Here is a 19,985-nt window from a genome sequence, read left to right as displayed (position 1 = left end):
GGTTCCAGTTAACCACTCAGCCAACGATGAAAAGTATCAGTTCAACTTGTTCGTGCAAAATTTAAGGGTTCGACATTGGCTATCTTAGAACAGTCAGGTGTTCGATTTGTTGAGCCATCAGTCCCGTCACATTTATATAGAATATAATTCTGCATTTAAATTCTGACAAAATTATATTAAATAAACAGTTGACGGGATACAACCATCAAAAAATGTTATTGTTTTGTCATAAAAAAAACATCTTGACTAAATAAACGTTACAAAAATCAATCAGTTAAAAGTATTCTGCTTTAGTTATAAATAACGTACTTTTTTATTGGTGATTCATTTAAACTAAATTTTTATTTTAAAAAAAAAATTAAGTGTACATCTTTTGTCGGGTATTTAGTTACTTATTTTTAAATGTTTTTTTTTCTTTTTTAATTGCAATCTTTCTATTAAGGGACGACGTTGACATTTAATGATTTTAATTGATCTTACTGGCTTTACTCATTTTTTAAATAAACACAGAGCTATTAAATTTATAATGTAAATTAATTATTGATTACTTTTATTATTTACTTTGATAATAAATTGAAAAATTTTAATTAATACTTTATTTTGATAAATGAAATTCATTTTTAATTTTTTAATTAGTTATCAATATTCTTTTAAAGATTCAATACGGTTATTAGAAAAGTTTGTTGCATTAAGATCTAAATTTATTGTTGTATATAAAAATATTCAAAATATTGAAAAAATATTAGCTATTTGACAAGTGATCAGGAGCAAGTTAGTAGTGTGTATATATAAATACATATTATCTCTCAATATTTTATGTCTTTTCTTTGTAAATTTGCTGACAAATAAATCCCTCGGGTTCAATAACTTATACATAAACATTAACGTTATGTGACACAATGTCAACTGAACGTTGATTATCTACCAGTCTATTTTATTTTCGTCATTCGATGGAGGTTTCAATTTTTTACTTTATTTTTTCGTTCCCACGAAATGTTGAAAAAAAAAAAACACAAAATATATAATAAAAAACTCGGAAAGCGTTATTGGATGCTCATTTGAAATTGCTAAATAATTAAAACATACAATTGTCTCAGGTTCGATGTTCAAGCAATACTTAACAATGATTTTTTTTTATTTTATTTTATTTTTTAAAGTTAAAAAAAATAATAACATAAGAAATGTTGAAAATTTTTTTTGATGTATAAGCTGATTTCACGGTTAGCTTAAAGCTTCGAATATATATACTTTTTTAACTTCCAGTTTTGTTGTTTGATCTTCTTTTTAACACAATTTATATTATTGGGATCTTAACTGTAACCAATAATATAAAGAGCAAAAAAAAAAAGACCCATTTAACTATTATACCTTGTCTTTTTTTTCCTCGGTATCATGACCGTTTAGTAGTTTTTTCAATAATATATTAAAAATATAAAATAAATTTTAAAAGCAAAACAATTTGTTGGAGTATTTTTTGGAAAAATTTATCTTTTCGTTTTGTTGAAATTGAAACATACAATTTTAATTGGTATTATAAATACAAAACGTAATAAGAACACGAGAATTATTTAAAAAAAAAAAATAAATTCAAAAAATTCCAATGATAATAATCAACATTTATTTTTATAAATAATAAACATTTGAATTTTGTAATTACTTTATGGACTTGAATCATTATACAATCTGACACTTATTTACGTCCTTCTATGTGTTTTTTATAAATAAAAAAATATGTAAAATTTAACACAACACTGTCCATCATTAATTTTTATGTTAATTTAATTTTAACCTCATGCAATTATACAAAAACATTCTTCACCCAGATTATCTGTCAAATGAACTCCATAATTCGTTGAAATATATTCGAATTCTTCCGAAGACATTGATTTTATATCAACTCAAAATTAAATATGAAAATAAAAATGTTGATTTAATAATCCAAATTTAAAAAATGAATTCTAACATTAAAATTGTGTAAAATGTAGTTTTGAGTTAAATTCTTGTTTTATCACACCTCGAAAGTGTTAAACTAATTTCTGGGAGTTGAGTGACACCAAAAATTTTACAATTATACACTTTTTAAAATATTTTACATTAAATTTTAAATTGTATCATAAAACTTTATTTGTTTATCAACCGATTTCACAACAAAATTGACATTAAAATTTCCAAAAGGTGTTAAAACGATGACAGCAAGTTTCAATACAAGATAGATCAATTAATGCGATTTTATACAAAACAGTAGCAAACAGTAGCATCAAATAAAAAATACTCTTTCATTGGTTTTTAAAGTTCCACTATTGAAAATTTAAAATTCAGAGATTTAAGGTCCCAAAAATTGTTGAGGTTTTATTGTAAATTGTCTTTGGTGTTTTTCATGAATTGTTTCAGTGTGTTTTATAAAAGAAAAAAAAAACAAAAAAATTAAAATCGCATGTATTGAAAAAGTTGCTCAATTCTCAAGTCTTTAGGCCTATAAGGGTCCCAATCGTTTTGGGCCCTGATGCTTGTCTCAATAAGGCAAGGAGAATCGATTCTCGTGCTCTGTATATGTCAACCGCTATTTTACCACACTGAACAAACGCCAATGTGGACATCAGTACGAAAATGTTTTGTGATTGAGATCGTCAAGTCCATCTAAAAAAACAAAAAAACTTTTTTATTTATATATAAATATTCTATAGAGCGTTCTCTGTCAATTGGTGAACATATTGAAGCGTTCTTTGGGATTGTCATGAAGAATATCTTGTTGTTTGGTTTTACACACAAAACTGGAATTCCAGCATCATGGTGGGCTCTTCCAATCACGATACGATTCTCCTTCAAAGCAATTCTGCTGTATATATATATGTACTTTGGTTAAACCTCTTAGCTTATTGTTTCTTAAGTCTTGATATTACCATTATCAACATTTATAAGGAAAACAATTGAACTATATTTTGATCGAGTGTACTATTTATATATTTATTATCTTAAAGACAAGATAACTCTTTTATTAAATAACGAAATACCATTCTTTTGTCATCTTTTATATGGAATATTTTTAATATATTTTTTTTTACTTATACAAGAATTAATATATTTATAAATATGCAATGGCAAGAATTTGTTTCCATAACTGAATAAACAAATATTTTTTTTAGAATTTAAATTTGATTATTTATCTTTGACATTTCATATAATATTGACAAACAATTTGTGTTAAATTTTTTTAATTTAGCACAAGTTTTAAATTAACATAAAAATTAAATGTAGACTCTTTTTTTAAATTGTTTTTAATGTTTTTGAAACAAGACAGATTTACTCAACATATTGACATCAGAAAATTTATGTAGAGTAATAAATTATTTGAGTTATCAACTTTCAATAATTTAGATATATATACTTAATTTTTCCTTGGCTACAGAAAATTGATATTGTGTCTGAGTCAATCACTCTAGATCATTCAATATATACTTGTGAAACCATAAAACATTAGAAAGCTTGCAATAAAAATATTGACATCTTCATTTGACGTGTTAATCTTACATCGTACTTGTCATTTATTCAACAATCTTTCAACATATAAGCTGAAAAAAAATAAAAATAACAAAACATGTATTGATTACCACAATTTACATTCATTTTTTGTCCATACCTATCTTTGTGTCCTAATTTCCGGTCATTCATTCTCAACGCATGAACACACGTTTTATATTTTCCTTCAAGTTGCATACAAAAATGGAATGTGTAATGCCACATTTGATGAACACGTATTACCTGCCATTCTCGATAAATCGTTTATACATACGCATAACCAAAGTTGGATTTAAAACGTGGACAGAAAACACAGTAAGTATAGAGAAATTACCACAGTAAAATGAAAATTATAAAAACAATAGCTAAAAATAAATGAAAAAAAAAAAAAAATAAATAAACGTGTGGCTATCAAAAAAGGCGCGAAATCCAGAATACAGACAAAACGGATGAGGATGTACGTAATATGTAATCACAATTACTCACCACGGGCACGTTCCAATATACGATATATCTGTAAAGAGTGATGGTAAGCAACCATGACAACTCTACTGTGTAAATGTATTGTAAATTCAAATCAAACACCACGTACTAACCCCGTATAAACAAAAAATAAAAAATCATAATTCTGTGCAAATACTTTAATCAAATATGGTGATCATCGATCATTTATTTTAAAAATATTACAAAGTGTCATATACGATCGTATTCCAATCTCGTATCAAGCTCCATATATGCATATATGATGACAAAAAGAAATCGATTGAAAACTCATTAATAGTGACAATGGAAAAAACTGAAAAAAAATTTATAAAAAAAAAAAAATAAATTAAGCTATTGATGATGATATTTGCAAATGAGGGTGTGGTTACAAAGTCAAGTTATGAAAAAATATATGAAAAGTGCAAGTTAATAAACGAACTACGAGACGACAAAAAACATGAGAGAAAAAATGAACAAGATGATTAATGAAATATTTTTGTTGAGTGAGAGCAGCAGCGACCATATTCTTATAAAGTTTTACAGTGGTAGGTGCCACTGCCCTCTCTTTTCCTCCCTTTTCTTATTTCCCCTCTTTCTCCTTACACATAAGGATAAGATCTTTGATAGAATTCTTTTGGCTTTTATATTGGGTTCCTTTTGAATTCGTTACTTTATCCGCAATATGTTAATAGCAGCACCGATATGAGAGCTCGCGGTTAAGAGCAGTTCATTTATCATTCACGTTTTACCTTTTGCCTACCAACGACCCCCTGCCCTGCGTGCTTCTCTTCAACTCTTCTGAATCCCACACACTGTATAAATGTATGTATATATGTAATACCATATTTTTAATCGCATGAGAGAGAAAGTGCCCTCTAAAAGTTTTTTGGTTTCCTTTGTTTTTCAAAATTCTTCTGTGTTTTTTAATTTATATATTTGTATCATTTTACTGTTTTTTTATGCTGAAAATTACCAGAAAAAAAAGGTCAAATTTAACATAGATTGGATATTGTATTTGACTCTGGGCTCATGTGTTGAGTTGACACAAAGAAAGTGGGAAAAAATATTTGACAGACATTATATTTATTCAAAAAAAAAAAAATATTTGTATTAATGAAACATGCATATTTGCTTACGGAAAATTTAGCAGTCAATAAATAAAAAAAAATTAAAAAAAAAAAATTATTTTCTAATGGTCACGAAGTCATGGCATAATTTTTTATAAACTTTTTTTTTTTACAACTTACAAAATGATAATCTAAAAAAAAAAAAAAACATGGCTTAAAAAAATTTACTTTAATAATTTATTCTTACTATTTTTTTATCCAAATCGACCTCATTTTAAACGTGATATTAATTTTTATATATAAAAATCAAGGATCTATAATGCGTTGTTGTGAACAATATTGCGTCAATATATGACATGTTTCATTAGTGAGTTACTAAATATTTTTTTCTTTTATTTCAAATAGAAAATGAATAATAAATTGATACTTATATATTCAGTGTTTCAAAAATAATATAATAACTTTGTTTATTTATATTTTTTTTTTTTTTCCACTGTATTTATAAATATACGATACAGACCAGAACAGATGGATCAAGTTTTCATTTATAACGCATGCGTGTATTTCAGTTCAGTGCTTGCACTTACAACGAGATAATATATATAAAAGACTTGATAATTTTGATTTAATATAAGGATAAAATATTTCAAGTTAATCTATTTTAATAAATGCAATATACAGTGTTATTTTTAATAAAATATTTCTCTCTAATATGTATAGATAAATTAAAAATAAAAAAACGTTCTTCATCCAAATTGAAAATATGTAAATATAAATTTAAAGTCTATCTTATAAATAGTAAGGGATCCTGTGGATTGACCATTCTGCACTTTTTCGTTGAAGAAATATTTTAATAGAGACAATTCATCATTCTCCAGGTCTTCTTCTTTTTCTTCTTTAACCTGATTTGTAGTACCTTTTTATTTATATTTATTTATTTTTCATTTTTACAATCTCCAAAGGGATCAAGGTGCATCAACAGTTGCGTTCACACCTTCAATTTTTTTATCAAAAAAATTTTTTAAAATACATACAAACTTCATATGACTTCAAATTTGTTTATATAGAAAAATTTTCAATTGAAAATTCACTGATGGTTATGATGTATCAAAAGTCTAACAGCCAACACCAGTCAAGGGTTTGCTTTATGAACCAGTCACGATTCCCTTCGTATAGAAAACCGGTCAAAAGAACGCCCATGGAGATACTTCTTTCTGTTGTGTTCAGCAATTAAAACTGGATTTTCTCCCCTCTGCTAAAAAATTAAATAATAATAATATTGATAACACTGAAAATAATGCAATTATTTTCTATTGAAATAACCTTGATAATATACATATTATTATTATTACAAAAACTATATGAAAAATAATAATACTTTTGTCAATTATGATATTTGACATGTTAATATTTAGCATTTAGTTTTTCGTTTAATTTACATTACACTAATCATATATAATCGTAACATTTTCGATAAATAGCTAATTGCTACTTGAGGCCAACATGACTAATTGTCTTATTTTTTTTTTAATTTTTATTATTGTGCATTCAGACAGAATATTATTTTTCATCAACAAAAATAATAAGAATAAGGTATATATATCCTTTGCCGATAAACATTTTGAATTATACCTGATGTATATATTTTTATTTTTTATTTTCATTTTAATTCAACTGTTGTGAAAAAAAAAAAAAAAAAAAAAAAATGAGAGGCTGAGTTTGGAAGGATATGGAAGGATAAAATACGAGAAAAGACCGGATAGGACCAGACCGGCCACTATAACATGCAAACCACTATAAATCTTAGAAGTTTTAATGCCCCGCAGGCTGCAAAAGGGGCTCTCCTCATCATCCTTCGACTTCGTCCCCTGTCTCTCCCTTCTTTTTTGCCACTCGTTGCCGGGCATTTGCAATCTTCTGTTCATTTCATATTCTATATATCGTTTTTTTTTTATTTTATTATTTTTTAATCCCCCCTCTCCCCCACTCTTTCCTCCCTCTTCTTACCACCCCTTAATATCCCTCGATCATATTTGCATATGCGCATAATAGATGCCCCTATACGTACCTACCCTTTTTTTTTTTTTTTTTACTATTAGGTTTATGAAATTATTCAGCCCCCTTAGAAAAGTTTTCTTTATTTATTATTATATATTTTTTTTTACTTTTTTATTTATTTATATTTATTTTTTTGAATATTTTTTTTTATATTATTTTCGTTATGGGGCTGCCGGGACCTATTCTCGACTGCACCACACGATGCTTCCCAATATGAAACCCTTCAAATTGCCTTATTTAAATAACGGATTTTCAAAATTTGGTTTTATGCCAAACACAAACTGAAAACTATTTGAGGGACGATTTAAATTATTTTTTTTATTTATTGCTTTTGATCTTTATTCTTTTGAATTGAGTAATTTTTTTTTTTCTCTTTTTTTTTTTACGTCTATTGTTTGGGCTTTGCAGGCTGAAAGATAACATCTCTTTGTTTCAGATTTCAATTTTTTTGAATTACAATATTACATTTTTTTTTTATTTTATAAATCACAGTATGACTATTGTCATATAAAAAAAAAAAGGTTGAGGTATAAAGGTCAAATTGAATTTTGTTTAATTATATGTTTAATTTTTATTTAAATTAAATTATGAAGAATGTATAATTATATTGACAACATCATGGCTTGGGTAGTTTTTTAGCGACGCTTGTGCCAAAAATTTTGGGGTAAGACATAACGTTTTTCATTAGAAAAATAATTGTCTAGTTAATTAAAAATAAATCAACAATTGCAATTAAAAATTTCTTCTTATTAATTGAAATGTTATTTAAAAATCACTATCACTTTTTTCAAAAAATAAATAAATTCAATTAACGTTCAAACTTGATATAAATTTACAGTTTTTCAATCATAATTATTAGAATCAATTTCCAACTTACTCACTAAAAATCCTCGTAAACAACCCCCCGTTTAATTTTTCAATTTTGAAAGTATTTTATAATTCTATTTTAATTTGAACAACGTAATTTATTCATTTACAATCAAGAAAAGTTCGAAGTTCAAATAGTTTAAGCAATTTATCTTGTTTATTTGAAAACTCTTGTCTATTTGAAAAATATATTTCAAATCACGTTCTACAAGCTTCAACGTAAAAAAAAAAACTAGCTTTATGATATTTTATAATACTTCAAATATTATTGTAAATGATTGATTGAATATTTTTTTTTTGAATTTTTTGTATCTATAATTATTAAGTATATTTCAAAACTTATGTATATCGTTTCATCAGAATCAGTATATCTCATTCATATAGAAATAATGATTTTCTTTTATGACTTGTGTAAAATAATAATTAAAATTTCTAAAAGTTATTTTATTTAATAAAAAAATTTTGTTGGCAAGAAGTTATATACAAAACTTGATCGACAAATGAGGCGTCGTTTTCTCACTATATAGTTAATACATTTTAGCAAGTTTTTTGAAACTAAACTCTTTTAAAATCTCACAACTTTTATATATTTTTAAAAATTTTTTTATCTTCTTTTGACTTCGGCTTTTCATATTATTTTTTTTATTATTTCATATCCTTTACTTTGGTCTATCGTCGTAACCGTATATTTAGGTCTTAACAGTCAGTGTCACGCTAAGTAGACCTAACCAGATTAGTAAGTCGTTTGCTTGCTCTATTTTTAACGCCTTGTGCTAGTTCAAATAATTCTTTTTTATTATTATATCGCACATTTACCTTTTCTCTCCCAAATTGATTAACCGACAAAAAATAAAAAAATAAAATAAATAATACATTTCTACATAAATGAATATATATTTATCAGTATTATATTCAATTTTGTTTTATACTTGAATTTATACTGCTTTAAAATTATTAATATATATCACGTTTTTTAAATTTCTTGGGATTCGATGTTTTTTATTTTTTTTTATTTCTCTTTAATCCAAAGTTCTCGTATTTCACATCATATCTCTTATGGCACAAAAATTCATAACTCCGTATCCATCTACCATTGGATTTAATTTTTTATTAAATTTTTATTTTTTTCTTTTTACTCGAAACAAAAGTCATCATAAAATGGCCATGATCAATGAAATAAAAATATTCGTAATTGAAATTAATATTCTTTGTAACACTTGAGGCATCTCAAAATAGAATACAAATTCTCAGAAAATAAATATAACGTCTATAGCAAATATAGGAAAGAATTTATATGTATAATATCGAATGATGCCAGCTTCAAGTTTCAATAAATAATATATATATTTTTAAGTAGAATTTGAATAATCTTCATCAGACTGCTATCAGTCCAGACTGCTCGAAAAGCCAGAGACGAACGAAAAATTATTTACGTTGTTTTATTACCAAACAACTAGTATAAAATACACATGCGTATGTATTATTATTATTTTTTTTTTTTATATATATTACAATCGTAATGACCTATAGAGGAAGAAACCATGGATGGATAAGTATAAGGAGAAGACGACGAGAAGGGTGAGACTCTGGCAACATTATATTTATTCGAGTGTTTGACGAACGTATGTCGAGTTAACGTCATTATAAAGGGCTTCTTTTATTTTTCATCATTTATTTTGTTTTCGTTTCATATGTGGCCATTGGAATCTTGAGAGTCTGTATACATATATGCTCAAGTCTCATCAACCAATCCTACACACAACAGACCAAAAGAAACTCTTCAATCTTTCATTTCATTTCAAGCTTAGAAATTCATTTTTTTTTCTTTTTTCATTTTGTTATTTTATCTTTTGAATTTTCCGTCAGAAGACAGCTTGGGTAGTTTAAGCAACATGAAGAAATAAAAAAATTTAAAAAATTACGACTTTCAGATGTTCATGCAACATCTAATCAAAATATTTGTCAAGCTTTATTTTAATTTTTGTTTAAATTAATATTTCATATACACAAATTTAAAAAAAAAAAAAAAAAAAAACTGATAATAAATATTACAGTGTGAAAAAAAAAAAAATTCAATGAAAAAATCTTTAAAAAATTTCATTTTACAAGTATTTTTATTTTCTTTAAAAATATTCTAAATTGCAGAATTTTTTTTAAATTATGAATAAAAGCTGATGCCAAAAATTGAACCCAAATATATCATGATAATTTTATTCTTAACAAAAATTTTTTTTCTACACAATTGAAAGAAAATAAAAAAAAATTGAACAGATCGATATTCAGAGTAGAATTTAAAATATTCAAATTAAAAAATATATATAGATGGATTTATTTCAATTGTGTTTATCACACATCGTAGTGCTATATGCATCTGCAACTAGAACGATAATATATTCAAGGTCCGCCCAAGTAACAATAGTGGGGGTAGAAATGGGGCGGCTACAATGTGTAGGGACTGTAACAGATGTTAATTATCCCTTCTGTGTCGTTCCATCAGACATTTTATGTTCATTTTTATTGCAAAATAAAAAAAATTATAAAAACTCGATTACGCATTTTTTTTTATTTTTTTAATATAATATTTTTTTTATTATTATTTATAAATACGTTTAAAGTTAGATTTGAAAATTACTTGTGTTCGAAAATATAAAATATATATACTGAGTTTAATTTCAGCCCACTCACGAAGAAATATATAATTGAATTTTTAAAAGCCACAAAAAATAATATTCCAGTAACTAAGAAACTGTCAAACACTACGATCGTATCGTTTGCTTCATATTTCACTGTTTCTGTTAGCCAGTAACTTTATATAATTTCTTTGCCGACTATTTTTTTAATTTTTATTTATACCACTTCAATAAATTCGTGATGCTATTGAAAAGTTTTTATGGAACACCTTATAAATTTCTCGTTAAAATTTAAATTGTTTTTTTTTTTTTAATATTTTTTTTATTTTTGCATCTCATATTTTGTTATTCACTTACTATCAAAAATAACACCTGTTTCAATCTCAAGTCCATCTAAACAACCAGCCACATACACCCACATATATGAAATTGATTACGTATATATATAAACTTATGTTGATTACAATTTCATCAAACTATATAGCTCTTGGACAACGTATATATATTTTTTTCATATTTTATATTTTATTATTCAGTTACGAATTGAGTATATTGATGGATATCATGTTTTGAATAATATTATTGCCATTTTATGGCCCAGAAATTCAATTTATATGTATATTTATTTATTTATTATTGTTTTTTTTTTTTTTTATAGAATGCGTTGAGAAAAAGGAACAAACCAATGTCATTGTCATCACCGAGATGTCAGCAGTAACCAGCCCGTATGGCCCCAGTAAGTTTTATTAATTTCAAAAAGTTCAATACTCTATATTGTTTGTTACAAAGCACAAAAAAATATTAAAGCAATTTTTTCTTCTTTCAAAAGATTATTGTTCTTAAGAATTAAAAGTGATTTATTGTGAAAAATCAACTGTTTAGTTTGTTAAAGCTAAATAAACGTATCTCCAGCAAAAAAAAAAAAAAAAAAAATGAACAAAAATACAACCGTTGGACATACGTCTTTTTACTTATATATAATTAACCATAATAAAATATAATTAAAAGTGAAAAAGCACAAGTCGATAAAAAACTATATCTTTTGATGCTCGGGAATTTTCATCTTTAATTATATTTTCATTATTTAAACAACATAAAAGAAAAAAGAAATAAGGGTAAAAAAAAAAAATTTGGAGATACATTTTATTTACTTTTGATGTGAATAAATATTGTAAAATTAATCCTTTGATGTGGTGACATAATCCAATATAAATACATAATTATATTTACTTAATTTTTTTTTTTTTTTTTTTTTCATTAGCGGATATGCTCTCCGACTCGGTGTATAACTACGCAACTTCCCGTCGGGGCACATCAACAACTGATCAAGACAGTGGTGATTCACAACTTGAAGCTCAGACAGATCAAATGCACCATCAATTGTCTAGTATGCAAAAACCAAGAAATAAACGTAAAAATTTTAAGCCAATTAGTAGCAGAATGGCTGAGGTATCAGATGAAGAATCAGGCAGAGAAACACGTGATGATGATTCTGAGACTATTGATGACACAACAAACTCAAATGATGTTCTTGAGTTTGAGAGAAAGACGATGATCATTCCGCCAAATGATGAAACATCCAAACAAAGACTTAATAATAATGAAGCTAGTCCAATGGACCTTTCAGTTGCTCCAAGACCCCCATCATCAGATGGCGATGAAGGTAGCGTCGATTCTCTCAGACACAAGTTCATTCTTGAGCAGTTGAGGTCTCAAACCCTCTACTCACCAGGTGTTGAAGTAAATAAAAATTTAATTATTTATATATTTTATTTATTACGTATCACTTGTGCATGATAAAGACACTTTTTTCGTTGGCTTCCAAGTGGATGAAATATATTTTTTTATTTTTTCTAATAAACTAAAATATTTCTAATAAATATAATTTATAAATATTAAAAGAATAATATTTAATGAAAGCTAATCACATGCGGGCATGTGTAGTTTTTAAATTTGTCTAAATTTAACTGTAAATTATTAGTATTTATTTTCATAATTTTTATCTTGTTTTTCTTACATAATTAAAGTAGTTATTGTAAATTTTTTAAAAATTAACAACTTGGTATGTTGCTAATTTGCCAACAAGAGCATGTGTACACTTAAAAAAAAAAAATAATAAACACAAAAAATTAAGTATAACGTGATCAAAAGGTTAACTCAATTAACAACTTAAAAAAAATTGAAAAAAAAAAAATAATAAATCTAATATTTTTATATTATAACATAACTGTTAATTATATTATTAATAATAACTAAAAATTAAAATTTAGGCAGGAAGACCAGAATCAGAATCATCGGAAAAAAGTGAAAGTATCATAGATGCCAGTCAACTGGATAATATGAGATTTGATGACGATGATGATGATGATGATGACGATGATGATAATGATAATAATAATGTTAATAATAATGTTAATAATAATGGTAATGATGATGATGATGATGATGATAATGATGATGATAATGATGATGATGATGATGACGATAGAATTCAAGAAGTTGAACCAGAGACTGAAATTATGGAACGTAAACCTTTTGAAAATATGGCAGAATATACACAACCAACATGGCAAGAACTTTTAGCAATGTATGGATTTACTGGTAGTGAATTAGCCAAATCAGCTAGTTTACAATTACCAGGTACATTTTTAAATCCTCAAACTGGTCAACAAATTAATATTAATCAAAATAATCATAGTCAATCACACAGTCATCGAAGTCAATCAAGTCAACAAAATCAAAACCAGCCACATCAGCAAGGTAAGTTTAATTTTTTTAATTTTTTAATTTATTACTTTTTCATCTATATATTTTTAATTTAAACTTTCTTATCCAAATTGCTTGAAACTATTTAATATTTTGTCGCTTTAATAAATTTATAATGGTCTAGAATAATCAAATAATATTTAAATAACTTGATTAAAATTATTTGCTATCGTATTCAAAGTTTTTTTTTTAATTTTAAACTACTCCAAGCAAATTAAATGTTGTCGTTTAAATGTGGAGCTGCTGTGTGAATTGTACCTGTCACTCGTTAAACATAAAATAAGGTGTGGGAAGAAAAAGAGGGGAATTTTATTATTATTATTTTTTTTTTTTTTTTGGTCCTGAATTTGATCAAACAGCGTCACAGACACCTGTTGATGCATTCAATTCTCTGAAATGAAATCAGCCTGCGTATACACAGTGCTTCTGATATTGGCAACCTGTTGATTGCTTTTTCACTGGCTTCACACTATAAGCTGAATATATTTTTTAATTATTTTCTTCAACTCACCTGTATAAGAAATTACGTGTCAACAATTATACAATTATCTCAGTGTGTATTTTTAAATTACTTTTATTCGCAACAAATTTTAAGGTAAACTTATGATAATTTTTCTAAAATTAGCAAAATAAATATTTTAAATTATGATACGTTTTTCTCTATTGAATTCTTAGTTTGTTTATATTTTACAAAGGTTAATAAATGACACAAAAAAGCACAACTATTCAAATATACAAACATTTTTAAAAAATCATCAAAAAAAAATTTAGATTGATAAAAAAAAAAACAGTCAATAATATATAATTTAAAATAAATTTCAAAAAAGCTTTAACGATATTAAAACGTTCAACTAATTTTCATAAAACATTTAAGTTTATAAAATGATTATACGTAGTGTTGAAATTTGAGGATGATTTGACGTACAGTTTACGAGATGATAAATATAAGCTAGTAATTTTTAAGAAGCACAGTAGTTTTCGGGCCATCGTGACCATTCGTCCTATAATTATGGGTTTCTATCTATAATTTAGCTTCCGATCCCATGATCTATAATAATCATTATGAATTTCACAATTTTATTATTCACCAATTGAAAAATAATAAACTTTGAAAGAAAAAAAATCTCATTTGTTCGACTTTAATCAATGACAATACTTGTTTGGCTTTTTTTGCAAATTTACTGACTCTTTTGTTATGTGTAAATAATGTTCCAATTATTATATTATAAATTTAACAGTATTTTAAATTTTTTTATAAAAAAAATTGAACTATATTAACCAATTGTATAATTTTCATTAACATTCTATGATTCGTTGGTTGATGTAAGTCGTGGTTTTTGCCACGTTGACTCAGAAAGCGATACTTGAAGTTAAAAAAAAATATATATATAATAAATTTAAGTAATAAATTATGAGCACTTTAAGTATTAACCAATACAAATGATTCAGGGCCGTATATAATTTAGGATGATTTGAAAAAGTAAAAATTTTTATCATTCAAATAATCATTAATTTATTTTCTAATTGATTTAAATAAAATTTATCAAATAAGATTATTTTTTTTAAATACAAGCAGATATTTAATTCATCAAAGTATCCATAATTATTTTACAAATTACTGGAGCTCATGCAAGTGTAGGTTTGTAATTTTTTTTCAGTAATTTCAAATAGTTTGTGGCGATCGTAAGTTATATACTCTTTTGTAAAAAATCACATGTCAATCTCGCACCATCTTTTGTGGTTTTTTTTTTTTCATTTAAAACTAAACAATAAAAAATAAAAAAAAATCTATCTATCTATCCATCTATCTCTCTTCTCTTCATGTTGTTTTTTTATTTTTTTTATTCTTTTCATTCTCCTCATCCGAATTTTTTTATTTTATTTTTTATTCTGGGGCATCTTGTTTATTTTTCTCGTCAGCTTGCTGACACTTGGACATCCATTTAAATTTAGAATTCAATGGGATCCTTTTAAACCTGAATAACACTGATGTGCACAAGTTTGTAACGTATATATATCACTCGGTTAGAAAAGTTACTAAAATGGAGATAATTCGTTGAGTATTTCCAGTATTCTTATAATTAGTATATACAGACCTCACAAATATTATTTAACAAAGGTTTTAAACTTTTTAACTTTTTTCTTTCAGTCAGCTATTGGCTATTATTTGCGTGTTTTTAAATAATTTTTTTTTTTTTTCATCATTAGCGAGATGTGTATGCTTGGCATCGATGAGAAGATGAATACGTAATAATTTTGTGATTTCCATTTTTATTGATTTATGAGGAAGGCCATCAATCTGTCAATCTCTATAATATATATTAGATAGAAATATACAAATCGTTATAACATTTGTATTATATTGACTTCACCAAAAGACAAAAAAAAAAAAAAGTGACCATCAATTTTATAATTACGTGTTTTCGAAATTTATATAATTTACCTGAAACAAGACCTCGAATTCCATCAATCGAATCTGCCTGTTTTTTTTTTTTTGTTTCACTAATGCTGTCTAATTTATTTTTTATTCCATATAGCAATTTTTTTCATCAAATATTTATTCGATAATAAACTATACGTAATGGAGCAATAAGTAAAAAAATATTGATTAATTTTTTACACTATAAAAATAATATAAATAAAAATAAATTAATTTTTATTATGTGTTTTATTTTTTTTATGTTTCTCAATAATTATATTCAGTTTTAAAGATGAACGAATGGAGAAAAAGTTAAGAAGTGATGTCAATAAAATGTCTAATAATGCAATATTGCATAAATTTTATTGAGAGCATAATGAATATGTCGTTGAGGTTTAATTATACATAATAAAAAATATATTTGTATATGAAATTTGCTATATAGAGCAAATTAGGTAAAAAGAAAAGAGATAAATATTTAATAAGTATAAGAGAGAAGATAGAAACCCAAGTATTCAGACTTGTCAGTATTTTTTTTATTATAAGTTATACCACTATCCTCTCCCCAAAACCAGAAAGTCAGCTTGTCAAATTAATCACGGATGACCAATCCATCAGTAGGCATTCTTAGGTCTATACATATATACATATATTTTAAAATTATGGTAGACAATTTGTATGAGTGTGGGTGGGTCTCTATCTTCTGTTTGCACATACTTTTAAAATCTTATATTAATTTTTTTTTTATTTTTTTTAATTTTTTGTAAATGACCTTTTGTTAGGAATTCCTATTTTTAAATTAGTCATTATAAGTACTGTGGGAATTTTTAACAAACTGATTAAAATCTCTGTGCTATATATAGGAGTTTTTCCATAGGGTCTTTAAGATCATCTTTTGACTGCCTTAAAACACTGAATCCAATTTTAACATTTTAACATTGTATGTTTATTTTAAATATATTTTTATATGGATAGATATTTTTTTTGTTTCTCGACATACATGATCGAAACTAAATGTGTTTTTTATAATAAAGAAGAAATTAAATTGAAAAGTCTATAAATTTTTAAAGCTGTTACACTCTGGGATGTTAATTTAGCATTTTTTAGTTAAGCTAAGTGACATGAAAATAATTAATATAATAGTTAATGTTATCCTTTTAATTAACAAAGAAATAATGTCATTTGAATTTTAAAGTTCTATAGATTTAATAAAAAATTGCAGCACAAAAACCAAGTAGATAATTTTAACATCAAGTACATGTTTTAAAATTTTATAAATATATTATAAATTTATGAATTTTCATTGTTCTCACATGTAGTAACATCATACTGATAATCAAAAAAAAATTCGACCAAACGCCTTTGACACTATTTTTTTTTTAACGACACTTTATTCATATAAATGTTCTGATAATAGAAATTGTTATTGTATTACGGGATTATTAACTAAACATCAAGATATAAACCTGGTAAAATAAAATATTACTTCGAGTTAATATATTTAACTGCTTAAATAAATAGAAACTAAATTGAATAATAAATATTTTAAGTGGACTTGACACTATACTTTTATTTTTAATATAATTGACACAAGTGTTACAGATGAATAATCTATATGAATTTTATCTTCCTATATATGATTATAATTTATTATTATTAATTTTTTTTTGTTATTAACTAGTCCAAAATCTGAATTACAAATTTTTTTCTACCAAAAAAAGTTTGATAGTTTTGTGGTTTCAGTTTGGAAATTTCCAACGGAAGCACATATTGAGTGACGTCAAAAAACTAATTTTGACGTTATAAAATTAATAGAAAAAAAAAAAAAGAATTGGAGATAAAAATAAAATAATATAATAAAAGATCAAAAGATACTTGAAATTTTTTTTAAATAATATTTTCATTCAAATTTTAAAAAGTTATTATCATACAGTGATCAAAGATGGATTGATCAATCTCTTTTAGTGTAATACAAAATTATAAAAAAAATATTTACTCAAAAATTTACAAGAACATTCTATTCTTCGTAATTATTATAACAATGAATAAATTATAAATTTGGAATCTTATTTTGGCCACAAAAAATTTACTCTATGCTTGAATTTTTGTTAAAAAATTTTATTACATTTTTATATCTTACACCAAAAAATTCCAATAATTTATTGGTAAATAAAAACAATTAAACCTCAAAACCGAGTCGACCAAAAACAGGGATTTTCCATTAAAAAATAAGCTCTGTAATTTACATTTATTTGAACAATTATTCGTCTTAATTCAATGAGCTTTTTTGAGTAGATAATATTTAACACAAAGTCCCTTATCTTTTTAATCTTCAAAAATTGTAAAATTGAACTTTGAATAAATAAAAAAACCCTCATCAAATGCAAAAATTTGTCAAAAAAATATGGTCGTTAACCCTTTTTGTTACTATGAGAATGATAAATTCATGTATTCCACCTTTTGAAAATTCCCGAATGCACTGTGTTAAACCGTTACATCATCTCATCTATCTGCACAAACTACAGTTACGCATAACAATTGCATGTCATCAAACTGAGTCTCATTTTCACCCTTACTTTATTTTCAATATTTTTTTTATTATATTTCATCTCTGAGTCTATATCATTAGAATTTTTTTTTTTCTAATGTTCTTTAAAGCACAAGTAAAATAATATAATACCATAGCAATGTTACAGTAATGGAACCATTAGAGCATCATATTAAATACAGGCCATAGCAATTCATTGAAAAGCCACTTATTGTACGACCTTTGATGTACCATAGTAATTTTGCGATAACGCATTTATTATGTTTATAAACGCTCGTATATTGTCATTTCAAGCCTAATTTTATCATCAAATCCTACGAGTTATTACAACATATAGAAATATTATTTGTTTTACATTAACAATTTGTAAGCAAGTCATGCGCAGTCGACAAAAATCACATGAGACCTTCATCAATTTTGCTATGGCCCATTGTAATTTTAAATATTGTATTTGTTAGTATACATCCAGTTATTAAAATTACTATGGTACATTGTAAATTCAGAGGATCATTTTAATCTTGTCCATCAACAGTAGAAATAAACAAAGCAGAAAAATATGCTATGCAATTACTTTTGACTGATTATTTTATTTATTTGGTTTCTGTACTTATGCGTTGTAATTTTTCTATTCATGACAAAATCGCTATGGTACATTTTAATTTTTCTACAATTTTTTTAAATGACAGTAAATTTTTTAATAATCATAATATGGTTCTATGGTAATGTGGCACCATAGTAATATTCAGTGAAAATTTTTCTCCGTGCAAGTAAATAATTTCATAAATGAAGAAATATATATAAATAACCAAGACCCAGGATTGGATGAACCTTTTATTTATTTTTTTTTTTTTTTCATATCCCATTTTTTATATTTATAAGTAAAGAGAAAAAAAAACTTGAAGAAACGGCACAAAAAAACCAGGGTCAAAGGGTGAATTACCGTTTTACCGACTATTAACTCACTCTTACCCTATTTTAACCCCTCATCAGTGAAAAAAAGAAAGAAAAAAAAAAATGCTCTTATCCTATATATATACTTGTGCCCTCTATTCCACTTCTCATAATTTTTTTTTTTTCTAAATTTTTTTTATAAGGAAGTTTTTATTCCTGCTTGTTTTTCGTCACCCTAATGCCAAAGCTCCATGAACCATATATCCAAGCAGGTAAAATACTGCCGTAGAACAAATAATATACCTGAGAATCTGGCGTGTGTACCTATAAGGAGAATAGCATTCATTTTTTTTTTTTATTTTTCGATATATATATTTCTCCAAAATAAAAAAAAAATGTACATGCTCGATTTAATCCCCAAGAAAAATTGAGTTAGTCATACCGGGGTTAACCGATTTCTTTGCAAATTTGAAATCCAACCCCATCAAAAATGTACGATCAATTGCTTATAGTAATTGAGATGATAATAATACTTCTTTATAACCGTGTGACCCGTTTACAGATCGGAGTATCTTCTCAAAGTGAAAAACATGATATAAGTGTCGATTTCTTAAGCTTTTTTTTTTTTTTATCCACAAAAAAAAAAAATGTTTATATACCGTAACGATTGATTGAATGATTACTTTCTCAATGAGATTGAAAGCAACGTGAAATTTTTATTTCTTTTATTCTGGTCAAAT

The 19,985-nt window shown here is 25.5% G+C and overlaps 1 protein-coding gene across 2 annotated transcripts in view; it reads left to right on the top strand.

Annotated features, from left to right (window-relative positions):
- LOC122848033 overlaps positions 1 to 19,985 on the top strand; it is a 46,081-nt gene that overhangs the window by 8,404 nt on the left and 17,692 nt on the right. For both annotated transcript variants that reach the window (XM_044145817.1, XM_044145811.1), the window contains exons 2-4: positions 11,280 to 11,357; positions 11,883 to 12,361; positions 12,892 to 13,381. In XM_044145817.1, coding sequence (XP_044001752.1) covers positions 11,327 to 11,357; positions 11,883 to 12,361; positions 12,892 to 13,381 — 1,000 coding nt within the window. In that variant the 5' untranslated portion in view covers positions 11,280 to 11,326. The remainder of the gene's footprint in view (positions 1 to 11,279; positions 11,358 to 11,882; positions 12,362 to 12,891; positions 13,382 to 19,985) is intronic.

Source organism: Aphidius gifuensis, linkage group LG1, assembly GCF_014905175.1.
Source record: "Aphidius gifuensis isolate YNYX2018 linkage group LG1, ASM1490517v1, whole genome shotgun sequence".
Taxonomy (NCBI): domain Eukaryota; kingdom Metazoa; phylum Arthropoda; class Insecta; order Hymenoptera; family Braconidae; genus Aphidius; species Aphidius gifuensis.
Note: the sequence above shows the minus strand (reverse complement) of the source record. Positions and strands in the feature narration are given on the sequence as shown.